The 12445-nt window shown below is 45.7% G+C and overlaps 1 protein-coding gene across 12 annotated transcripts in view; it reads right to left on the bottom strand.

The window, feature by feature from the left end:
* Positions 1-12445, bottom strand: part of SIPA1L3 (signal induced proliferation associated 1 like 3) — a 312053-nt gene that overhangs the window by 62464 nt on the left and 237144 nt on the right. For 10 of the 12 annotated variants that reach the window (XM_059666685.1, XM_059666686.1, XM_059666687.1 and 7 more), the window contains 2 exons: positions 11420-11671; positions 10246-10383 (listed from right to left, as the gene is read on the bottom strand). The exons of 1 other annotated variant lie outside the window; for it this stretch is intronic. In XM_059666685.1, the coding sequence (XP_059522668.1) occupies positions 10246-10383; positions 11420-11671 (390 nt within the window). The remainder of the gene's footprint in view (positions 1-10245; positions 10384-11419; positions 11672-12445) is intronic. One more of the 12 variants, XM_059666691.1, reaches the window with a different exon arrangement.

The raw sequence follows: 12445 nt of genomic DNA on the forward strand, positions 1-12445 counted from the left end.
AAAGTAACAAGAAAGACGTGAACGTGAGGGGAAGGCTACAGCCTGCTATCAATCTCCTACCCTGACTGATGGGACAATGGAAGGGTAGGGCAGACAATGTAGCCACTATTGGCTGCCACTCCAACAGCTAGCCATCTTCATCTTTGTCCTTGCTGGTGGAGCCCAAATTCTGCTCTGGAGGCCATCCCTCTGCCATGTGGTTTGAGTACATCCTGACAGTTTAAGACAGTTATGTTGGTCCAATGGGACCTTGCCAGGGGTTGATTCAGGAGTGGGCACTCTTGAAAACAAAGAGAAGTTTTCTCCTCTTCTGCAGGGCACTGGTTTTGCTGGGGGCCACAGTAGCCATCATGGGTTATGAGTGGAGCTGGTTCCTGAGGACCTCATTGCAGAACTAACCAGCCCTAAAGCCACCCTAACTCTGGACTTACTATGTGATGATAAAGCCCCTTAATGCTTCCTGCCTTCTCGAGTTAGGCTTTTTGTCACTTGCAGTCAAATGCCTCCTAACCAATGTACCACTCTTTATGGAGGTGAAGGAGAAAAACAGGAAAAAAATTAAAAACTAACTAGGTGGTCTGATGAGCAAAAGTCTAGGGCCCAGTCCAGCCTTCAGGCTTGCAGAGCTGGGCATATAATTCTGCCTTAATAGTCTGTACTGAGTGGGTGGGTTGTTATTCCTGCACAGGAGGGGGGCAAACTCCTGAGGACAGGGACAGCATCTGCCAGCCTCTGTACCCCAGCTGCCAGCACAGGCACCACACTCAGTAGAAACAGTCATCACCCTCATGGAGCACTTACTATGTACCAGGCACAATTCCAAGTGCTATAAAGAGTGTCCCTCCTTCAATATTCTTAACATGGCTCAGAGACAGACATTTTAAATGTGAGCAAACTGAGGTGCAGAGAGGGAAAGTCACTTGCTCACACTCACATGGTAGGTAGGAGTAGGCCAATTTGCCATCTTGTCTCTTGGTAAATCTAAGATGGGCCACAAGACAGGTTCTGTCTATGAGGACCTTTGCGTTCCTAAAAGTAGCAACCTGCTGGAGAAGACAGCATGAGACAGAGGAGTCCTGAGGGAGAAATGTCTGATAATGGCCTGAAATGTCGGGCTCAGGACCCACAGGCTCCAGGAAGTCACGGGGCAACTGTGTAGCAGGAAAAGAGGAAAGGAGATGAGGCCAGAGGCCACTGGGGCACCCTGATTTGCTCCCAGCCTCTTACTGCAGGCTGTTGACTGCCTGTGAAAAACACTTTTGGGGGTTTCAGTGATGAGGTGTGCTAGGAACATTTGGCAAAACTTGAAGCCTAGCTGCTGACAGAGATAAAAATGCTGAGATATGGGACACAGAGCAAGGCAGACTCCACTGGAGGCCTGGAAAGAGAAGGGTAGGGGGAGAAGAGCTTGAGTCCAAAGAAAAAGCATTAGTTTCCTACTTGTCAATGCCAGAGAGCCTAGAACACAAAATCACAGCCATGAAGTGTCACAGTGGGGGGGGGAAACCCACAGGAACCATGTATGTTGCCTTAATTTTTTTTTGTCCTCACCTGAGGATATTTTTTCCATTGATTTTTAGAGAGAGGGAGAGGAAGGAAGTGAGTAAAAGGAGGAGGGAGGGAGGGAGGGAGGGAGGGAGGGAGGGAGGGGGGGGGAGAGAGAGAGAGAGAGAGAGAGAGAGAGAGAGAGAGAGAGAGAAACATTAATGTGAGAGAAACACATCGATTGGTTGCCTCTCCCCATGTACCCTGATCAGGGATGGGGATCAAACCTGCAACCCAGGTATGTGCCCCTGACTGGGAATTGAATCTGAGACCCTTTGGAATATGGGCCAATGCCCTATCCACTGAGCAATACTAGCCAAAGCGATGTTGCCCTAATTTGGAGAATGAGCTCAGGGTCCTTTGGCAGGAAGTAGAGTCTGGAGTCAGGGTTAGCTCTCTGGAATCACATAGGCCCAAGTTCCTGTCCTGATTCAGCCACTCCCAGAAGAGTGACCTTGACCAAGTGCATTCATCTCACTGAACCTCAGTTTCCCTTCTGTAAATGGAATAATTTCACTATCCACCTTGTGGAACTGAGGTCATGCACATAGATCAATGGAATTGATTAGAGAACCCAGAAATAAATCCATGCAAATGTGACCAATTAATTTATCCTTCCAATGAAAGGGGCAAAAGCACTGTAATGGAGCCTTTGCAATAAATGGTGGAACAGCCCTAGCTGGTTTGGCTCAGTGGATAGAGCATCAGCCTGTGGACTGAAGGGTACCAGGTTCGATTCCGGTCAGCGGCACATGCCTGGGTTGTGGGCTTGATCCCCAGTAGGGGATGTGTAGGAGGCAGCCAATCACTGATTCTCTCTCATCACTGATGTTTCTATCTCTCTTTCCCTATCCCTTCCTCTCTGAAATCAATAAAGAAATATTTAAAAAATAAAAAATCGTGGAACAAACTGGACATCTGTAGGCAACTAAAAGGAACTTCAACCTAAACCTCTCACTTCTTGCAAAAATTAACTCAAAATGGATCATAGACTTAAATGTAAACTATAAAACTTCTGGAAAAATAAACATAAAAATATCTTCAGGACTCAAATCTAGGCAAATAATTCTTAGACATTATATAAAAAGCATAATCCATAAAAGGAAAAAAATGATAGTTTGGACCTCATCAAAATTAAAACTTTAGTTCTGCAAAAGACCTTTGTTAAGATGAAAAGATAAATTAAAGACTGGGAGAGAGAAAGCAAGTTGGCAGCATAGGTAAACATCTGAAATTGCTGCCTCGCACAACCACTTCAAAAATACAACTAAAAGACAAAACGGACACCATCCAGAACCACAGGAAGGCTGGCTGAGTGGAAATTCTACAACTAGAAGGAAAGAGAAAAGCACACTGAGACTCAGAGGAGGTGCGGAAGTAAAGTGCAGAGGTACAGAGGCACACGCGGAAAGGGCTGGAAACTGAGGACGCAGTTGTCTTTTTCTTTTTCTTTTTTAATTAAATCTTTATTGTTCAGATTATTACATTTGTTCCTCTTTCCCCCCCCCATAACTCCCCTCCTCCCAGTTCCCGTCCCACCCTCCGCCCTCACTCCCCACCCACTGTCCTCATCCATAGGTGCACGATTTTTGTCCAGTCTCTTCCCGCATCTCCCACACCCCTTTCCCCCCCAAGAATAGTCAGTCCATTCCCTTTCTATGTCCCTGATTCTATTATGATCACCAGATTATTTGTTCACTTGATTCTTAGATTCACTTGTTGATAGATGCATGTTTGTTGTTCATAATTTGTATCTTTACCTTTTTCTTCTTCTTCCTTTTCTTAAAGGATACCTTTCAGCATTTCATATAATACTGGTTTGGTGGTGATGAACTCCTTTAGCTTTTCCTTATCTGTGAAGCTCTTTATCTGACCTTCAGTTCTGAATGATAGCTTTGCTGGATAAAGTAATCTTCGTTGTAGGTTCTTGGTATTCATCACTTTGAATATTTCTTGCCATCCCCTCTGGCCTGCAAAGTTTCTGTTGAGAAATCAGCTGACAGTCGTATGGGTACTCCCTTGTAGGTAACTGAGTTTCTTTCTCTTGCTGCTCTTAAGAGTTTCTCTTTGTCTTTTGCTCTTGGCATTTTAATTATGATGTGTCTTGGTGTGGTCCTCTTTGGATTCCTTTTGTTTGGGGTTCTCCGTGCTTCCTGGACTTGTAAGTCTATTTCTTTCACCAGGTAGGGGAAGTTTTCTGTCATTATTTCTTCAAATGGGTTTTCAATATCTTGCTCTCTCTCTTCTTCTGGCACCCCTATAATTCTGATGTTGGTACGCTTGAAGCTGTCCCAGAGGCTCCTTACACTATCTTTGTATTTTCGGATTCTTTTTTCATTTTGCTTTTCCGGTTGGGTGTTTTTAGCTTCTTTGCATTTCAAATCTTTGCCTTGATTCTTGCGCTCCTCTGGTCTGCTGTTGGGAGTCTGTATAGTATTCTTTATTTCAGTCAGTGTATGCTTAATTTCTGGTTCGTTCTTTATCATAACATCGAGGGTCTCATTAGATTTCTTGTAGATCTCATTAAGTTTATCGGCAGCTTCTAGACAGTTCTTGAGAGACCTTAAACGTGTGGTTCTGAACTCTATATCTTCTATTGACAATTTTGTCCTGTTTCTTTGTCTCCGCATTTTTTTTATGCTTTCTTGGTGCACCCCCTAGTGGTCTTTGTGCGCAGTCTTGTTGTAGTTAAGCCTTGATTGTTGTAGTTAATACTGGGGGGATTTGACCTCCAGGCCAACTGGCTGTGAGAGTTAGCTGTGTCTGCAGTGGGAAAACTTCTGTCCTCTAGGGAGGTGCTAATCTAGCCTTTGCCAGAGGCTATCTGGCAAATGGCTCTGCACAGGACTTGGGCGGGCTGGGTTGCACGGGATCAACAGAGGGGGTGGAGGGAGCTGTTATGGGTGCTCTCAGTCCCGTCCCCAGAGGCTTTGCCTCTCAGAGTCCCAGCAACCGCTGCAAACCTCGGAGAGAAAGCTGCCCTCGTGTTCCGACCGATGCCAGACAGTCCCGCTTCCCCCGTTTGTGTCTGGGTCCCTAGAGACTCGCCCAGAACTGGAGCTCAGAGTCTGAACCTCCCTCCCAATTGAAAACAACAACTGCGCCCTCCGCCGCCAGCCCGCTCCGCGCGCGCGCACTCCGCACCTGAGTATTTCACTTCAGCACTGCGCCTCCTCTGAGTCTGGGTATGATATTCTCTTTCCTCCTAGTTGTAGAATTTCCACTCATCCAGCCTTCCTGTGGTTCTGGATGATGTCCGTTCCGTCTTTTAGGTGTACCCTTGAATTGGTTGTTCGAGGCAGCAATCTCCAGCGTTAACCTATGCCGCCATCTTGGTTCTTCCGCAGTTGTCTTTTTCAATAGGGAGGGAGTCACAAGCTCCCAACGGCCCCGACTCCACTTCCGGGCGAGTATCTGGGGATCCAGACTCATATGGGGAGAAAAACTGGACTGTCTGGCAGCGGGCGGAACTCAAGGGCTGCTTTCTCTCAGAGGTGCTTGCAGCGATTACCAGGACACTGAGACTCGGGACCTCTTAGGGCAGGGCTGAGGATCAGCTATAGCTGTTGCTCCACCCTGTTGATTCCCTGAGACCCCGCCCCATCCAAGTGGTGCACAGAGGCTTTTGCATATGAATGACCTGGCCCTTTGCAATCTAAAATTACCTAACAAAATGCAGCTGGGTCAGAGAGACCCAGAACATCCAAAAGAAGGCCCAAGGCCCCACAGCAGCTTCCATTGCTTCACAGCTGGGCCTCATCTGGGCACCTCCAAACCCCAAACAAAGAAGAGGAATCTGCAGATCTCTCGTAGCTCCTGCTGGGTAGCCTCAGGCAGAGGCTAAATTAGCACCTCCTTAGAGATCCAAGAGCCAGTGTACCCAGTGGTCAGAGTGGGAACATCCATATTACAACACCTCAGATCCATAAGGGACACACTCAGAGGGCAGACTCAGTGAGCACCAAAGCCCCACTGAAGCAAGTCTTGCCCCATAAGGGTGTCTCCAGCACAGAAGTTCTCCCACCATAGACAAAGCTGATTCTCACTTCCAATTGGCCTGAAGGTCAATTCCTCCCAGTGATACCAACTACAATCAAGGCTTAACTACAATAAGACTGTGCACACAGCCCACAAAGGGGTGCACCAAGAGGTAATTGGGGAGCCTGAGTCACTGGGCCCTATAGGACACCTAGCACAGAAAGCCACTCAAACAACACAGGAAAGCAGCCAAAATGCAGAGACAAAGAAACAGGTCACAAATGACAGAAATGGAGGAAAGCAAACTACTGGATATAGAGTTCAAAACCACAGTCATAAGGTTTTTCAAGAATTTTCTAGAAACCGTCGATAAATTTAGTAAGACCCTCAATAAGTCTAGTGAGACCCTTGAGTATATGAAAAAGGACCAACTAGAAATTAAGCATACACGGACTGAAATAAAGAATATTATACAGAGATCCAACAGCAGACTAGAGGATCGCAAGAATCAAGTCAAAGATTTGAAGTACGAAGAAGCAAAAAACACCCAAACGGAAAAGCAAAATGAAAAAAGAATCCAAAAATATGAAGAGAGTGTAAGGAGCCTCTGGGACAACTTCAAGCGTACCAACATCAGAATTATGGGGGTCCCAGAAGAAGAGAGAGACAGCAAGACATTGAAAACCTATTTGAAGAAATAATGACAGAAAACTTCTCCTACCTGGTGAAAGAAATAGACTTACAAGTCCAGGAAGTGCAGAGAACCCCAAACAAAAGGAATCCAAAGAGGACCACACCAAGACACATCATAATTAAAATGCCAAGAGCAAAAGACAAAGAGAGAATCTTAAAAGCAGCAAGAGAAAAACAGTCAGTTACCTACAAGGCAGTACCCATATGACTGTCAGCTGATTTCTCAACAGAAACTATGCTGGCCAGAAAGCAGTGGCAAGAAATATTCAAAGTGATGAATAGCAAGAACCTACAACCAAGATTACTTTACCCAGCAAAGCTATCATTCAGAATTGAAGATCAGATAAAGAGCTTCACAGATAAGAAAAAGCTAAAGGAGTTCATCACCACCAAACCAGTATTATATGAAATGCTGAAAGGTATTCTTTAAGAAGAGGAAGAAGAAAAAAAGGAAAGATAAAAATTATGAACAACAAATACATATCTATCAACGAGTGAATCTAAAAATCAAGTGAATAAAAAATCTGATGAACAGAATAAACTGGTGAATATAATAGAATCAGGGGCATAGAAAGGGAGTGGACTGACAATTCTCAGGGGGAAAGGGGTGTGGGGGTGGGGGAAGAGACTGGACAAAAATTGTACACCTATGGATAAGGACATTGTGGGGGTAAGGGCAGAGGGAGAAGTGGGAACCGGGTGGAGGGAAGCTATGAGGGGAAAAAAGAGGAACTGTAATAATCTGAACAATAAAGATTTAATTAAAAAAAAAAAGAGAGACTGGGAGGAATTATTTGCAAATCACATATCTGACAAAGGACTTGTATCTAGATTGTAGAAAGAATTCTCCCACATTGAAAAAGCATCAAATCCAATTAGAAAATGGGCAAAAGACATTTCACTGAAGAGATATAATTGGCAAATAAGCAATGAAAGTGTGTTCAACATCATTAGCCATTAGAGAAATGCAAATTAAGACCACAGTGAGATATCATTACACACCTATTAGAATGGTTAAAACAAAAAACAGTGATGACACCAAATGGTGTTGAGGAGGAGGAGAAACTGGAGCACTCATACCCTGCCAGGGGGGATATAAAATAGTACAGCCACTCTGGAAAATAGTTTGGCAGTTCCTTTTAAAACTAAAAATGGATATACCACACAATAAAGCAATTGTATTTTGTTCTAAACACTTCTCTACATGCAATACAGAATAGTCATTCACCCATTCACTGAATTAATGCTGTTCTCAAAAAAAAGGAAAAAAAGAAAAAAAAATGCTGTTCTCAATTTGCTGAGCAAGGAGCACTCTCAGAAACATCTCTCCCCAGCTTTGAAGTATGACTAACAAAACTGTAATATATTTAAAGTGTACAATATGAGTTGATATATGTATGAATTGTGAAATGATTCCCATAATCAAGTCAATTAACACATTTATCATCTCATGTAGTTACCTTTTTTGGGTGAGAATGCTTAAGATCTATTCTCTCAGCATATTTCAAGTGTATAATACAGAGTTATTAACCATTTGCCTCCCATAAGCATCTATAGACACAAGTGGAGGACCTTTCGTTTTGGATGCGTGGCAGTTAACTGGTTAACTATAGCCACCATACTGTCCATCTCAGAACCTATTAATCTCATAACTGAAACTCTGTACCCTTTGAGTAAAATCTCCCCATTTCCCCCACCTTTAGGCAACCTCCATTCTATTGTTTTTGAGCTCGAATCTTTTTAAGATTCTGCATAGAAGTGATACCATACCGCATATGTCTGATTTAATTCATTTAGCATAATGCCCTCCAGGCTCATTCACACTGTTGCAAATGCCCGAATAGCCTTTTTCATTGCTGAATAATATTCCATTGTGTATATATGCCACATTTCCTTTACTCATTCATCTGTCGACTGACATTTAGGTTGCTTCCTTATATTGGCAAGCAACTGTATTCTTGGGCATTTATCCCAGAGAAATAAAAACTTGTTTTCATGCATACTGAGGGCGTAAATGCTGAAGAACCTCTAGGGATTGTACCAATGTCTTGGTTTAATATTATATCCTAGTTAGCAGGATGTTAACACTGGGGGAGGCTAGGTGGAGGAATTCCCTGTGCATTTCTTCTCAACTTTCTGTGAATTGTTATTATTTCCAATAGAAAGTTTAAAAATAATAATAATGAAGTGGGGACACTGAGCCTTTGAAAAAACAACAAGCTCTCTGGAGTCATCAGTAGCATCACCCCCACGCACGACTCCTCTCCATGCCTCCTGTGTTCCATACCATTCTGCTTACTCCCTCCTTTCTGTGGCAAACTCTTACTAATCTTTCAAAGCCCCATTCAAATGTCACTTCCTCCAGACAGACAACCTAGAACTCTGGGGATGGACTGTACTCCCCTTGAGTCTATCTGAGTGTGCATCAGAGTGCACATTGGTTCTAAGACCCTCTGATAATTATTTCAAATAGTTCTCCCTGCACCTGGCACACAGAAAGCTCTTGGGACCCTTTGCTGAATGAAAGTTGAATGGTAACTACTAGAAGATGAAAGAGTATGTTTTCCCCAATTTTATAGCAGAGGCTTACAAACAAACAATGGTTTAGTTCAGCAGCTCTCAAAGTCTGTTTCCTGGACCAGCAGCATTGGTATGGCACATTCTACTCCAGACCCACCAAGTTGGAAACTAGAGGGAGAGGCCCAGTAAATTGTATTTTAACAAGCCCTCCTTCTGGGTGATTCTGAGGCACACTAAAAATGGAGACCCACTAGCTTAGTGGACTGATCCTTGGTCTTATGGTAGGTGGTCTTATATAAAGACAATCACTAACTCACTCCTTCCTTTCATCAAACATACCAAGAATCTTACCATGTGCCAGATCTGTGCTGCATGATAATCATACAGATAAACGGGGAAGGTCTTAGCTCTTAAAAAGCATGAATATGCTCTCTCTCTCTCTCTCTCTCTCTCTCTCTCTCTCTCTCTCAATTGGGCTAATAGAATGGAGAATGCTCAAGGTCAGGGAACTGAGGGGCAGAGTGGTAGCCCCTAGTGCTAGGGGAGGTTCAGGAAAGACTTCCTGGAGGAGGAGCACCAGTGCTCAGGTGGGCAGGAAAGGGGTGAGATGTGAGGGTAAAGAGTGTGAGGAATTAACCAGGCAGAGGTAAGAACATGAGAACTGAAATGCAAACAGCCTACCTAAGAAACTGGAAGTGACCAGTGACGATGACATGTGGCATTACAGAAGGCTTGAGAGACAGGTAGGGTCATGGGGGCCACAGGGAGGCACTGAGGCTGTGTCCTAGGGATCTAAGACACCTGGGAGCAGGGGACATATGTAGCTAGATATAGAAAGATTTCCCCTGGCTGCTGAGTGGAGGATGAACCAGAGTAAGTGGAAGTGGAGCTGGGGGCTCAGGGAGGTGTGCAGGGCGGGGCAGTGGGACAGGAGGAGGGGTAGGGGCAGATATGCGCAGAAGGCTGAAGACCACAGTAAAGGTGAGGACAAAGGGAGACATCCAGAATGAGGCCCATGGCTCAGGTCTGTGACAAGAGAATGGTGAGAGTTCCTGGGGCCCCAGAGGAGGAAGTGCACAGGGCATTGGGGCTGAAGGTAGCTGGGTTTATCCTGGGGGCACAGGAGCCATGGAGGAGTTGGGATGATCCCTCAGTCTGGGGAAGGATCCAAGGGGACAGGACTGAAGCCTGAGGGGCTATGAAAAGTGGGTAATGCAGGTGGCCTGGTCTTGGGAGTGGGGCTGGAGAGGTAAATATATAGCCATGCTGGAAGGCGAATGGTCTTGCTCAAACAAGTGATACAGGTATCAAGAAAGTGGCAACCAATATTCTGCTGCAAGATAAGCCAACGTGAGTCCTGCTCAGGCACAACCAACCCTCTGATGACCTGCAGGGTGCCAGAAACCCCATAAAATGGCCTTGGACTTACAGGGTATGTGCATTTCCTGGGAAAGAAGGATCCCCAGGTTTCACCAGATTCCTTAATTTGAAAAGAGTGGAGATTCTGACCTTTCTGGGGATGGCTTGTATCTTGCATAGGTGGCCGAGCCTGGGGTGGAGAAGCTCCCAGAAGGTTGTCGGTAGGGAGGGGCTTTGTCGACCCCTGCTGGTGATGCTGTGTAAGGGGTTTCTGGGAAGCTAACAGGCCTGGAACAGACAGGAGGGAAGAAGAAGGTGGGTGAGAGAGGAAGATACCCTTGCCCTCACAGAGGAGGTACAGACAGACCTTTCACTCAGGCCCAACCACATCTCATCTGCTTTATCTGCTATCATCCCTTGGGGGTGGAGAGGGCTGCTGAGCAAAGGGCAGCAGGAAGCTGGGGATACCCCTGCCCTCCCCTCCCCCTCTCCCACTTTGGCCTCCCACGCCCTCAGCCACTGTGGCCCTGACATGGGCCTGATAGGACTGTTCTAGCCCACTCCTGGGACGACATGCTTCTCTGCAGCTTAGATCCCTCCATTTCTTGAAAAACTTCCTTTATCTTTTAATATATAATATATTCAAAAGAATTTATCTGTAAGGTATATGTCATCACAATAAACCCTTTGAACTAGAATGGTGGTGATACCTATACACATGTGGGCTGCTCCCCTTCTCACTTCCCTGCCTCCCCCAGGAAGTTATCACATCCTATACCAGTGATGGCGAACCTTTTGAGCTCGGCGTGTCAGCATTTTGAAAAACCCTAACTTAACTCTGGTGCCGTGTCACATATAGAAATTTTTTGATATTTGAAACCATAGTAAAACAAAGACTTATATTTTTGATATTTATTTTATATATTTAAATGCCATTTAACAAAGAAAAATCAACCAAAAAAGTGAGTTCGCGTGTCACCTCTGACACACGTGTCATAGGTTCGCCATACTCTGTGCTTATCAGTCCCTTGACCTTTTAAAAAACATATAGTTTTAACCATACATAGTATGGCGAATTTCCACCTCAGACACTGAGCTATTAGCACTAGGCCCTCACACAACGGGCTCAGATTATAAGTTGAAGGAAAGGGAGGCAGGGACAGAGGGAGGGAGGAAGGCATGAATGAATGGAGGGAGGAGGGAGGAAGGCAAAGGACAAGAAGGAAAGGAGAAAGACTGAGAAGGGACTGGAAAGAAAAGGAAGGAGAGAGAAAAGGACAGGAGGGAGATGGGGACAGGAGTCGATGCCCTTGGGGGTCCTTACCTCTTGCTGTGCAGGGGCTGGGACTCCCGAAAGGGGACCATGGGGGTCTGCTTCGGGGGCCGGCTCAGGGACTGAGGGTGGCCGGGGGTAGCAGGAGTGGCCCACTTGGAGGCTGGTAGAGAGTTGTGGGAGGCGGGCCCACTCCACTGCCAGGGAGCATTGCTGCGGTAGGGGGGCCGGCCCCCGGAGGGCATGCTGTCCTGCTCAGGCTTGGGCTCTGAGGTATTCATGTCGTAGGTCTCTGGCCACCCCCTAGGAAGAGAAACTTTGTTACTCAGAAAGGCTCTGGACCACCTGCACACATGCCCGCTGCCTGGTGACATTGGGTAGGCTTCCCTGGCACAATTTAAACCATGGTGGCCTATTTTAGAGGCCGAGTAGACGACAGGGTCCAACACAGGGGTCTGTCTGACTGGCTGCTTGATTTCATCTCCACGCCCCTTTTCTCTTTCCTCTCCCTTCTCCCTGACACAGGCCTCAAATCAGCCAGTGTTCTCCATGGACTGGCTCGGCCCTCCTTAGCAGTACTGGGGCCAGAAAGGCAGAATTGAGCTGTGGGAGCTCAGTTCAGAGTACTTGGCTTGGAAGCTCTCATGCCCCCATTGAGCCAGTCCTCTGGTTTGGCTTAGTGGATAGAGTGTTGGACTAGGGACCAAAGGGTCCCAGGTTTGATTTCCGTCAAGGGCATGTACCTAGGTTGCAAGCTCCTCCCCAGGCCCGGGCCCTGGTCAAGGTGTGTGCAAGAGGCAACCAATTGATGTGTTTCTTTCTCTCTCTCCCTCTCTCTAAAAAAGAAAAAAAAAAAATCAATGGAAAAATATCCTCCATGAGGATTAAAAAAAAAAAAAGGAGATATCCTTAGGATCAAAGGATAGTATCTGCTTTGTTCCCAAGAATTTCAATGACAGCTGGAAGAGGAGCAGGTGACCTACTTAAAAACAAAACAAAACAAAAAACAAACAACCCCCCCCCAAATCCAGAACCTTGAAATAAATGCAGAACTAACAGCCTGTGACTCCCCCAGAC

This window comes from Myotis daubentonii, chromosome 15, assembly GCF_963259705.1.
Source record: "Myotis daubentonii chromosome 15, mMyoDau2.1, whole genome shotgun sequence".
In the NCBI taxonomy this organism is placed as follows: domain Eukaryota; kingdom Metazoa; phylum Chordata; class Mammalia; order Chiroptera; family Vespertilionidae; genus Myotis; species Myotis daubentonii.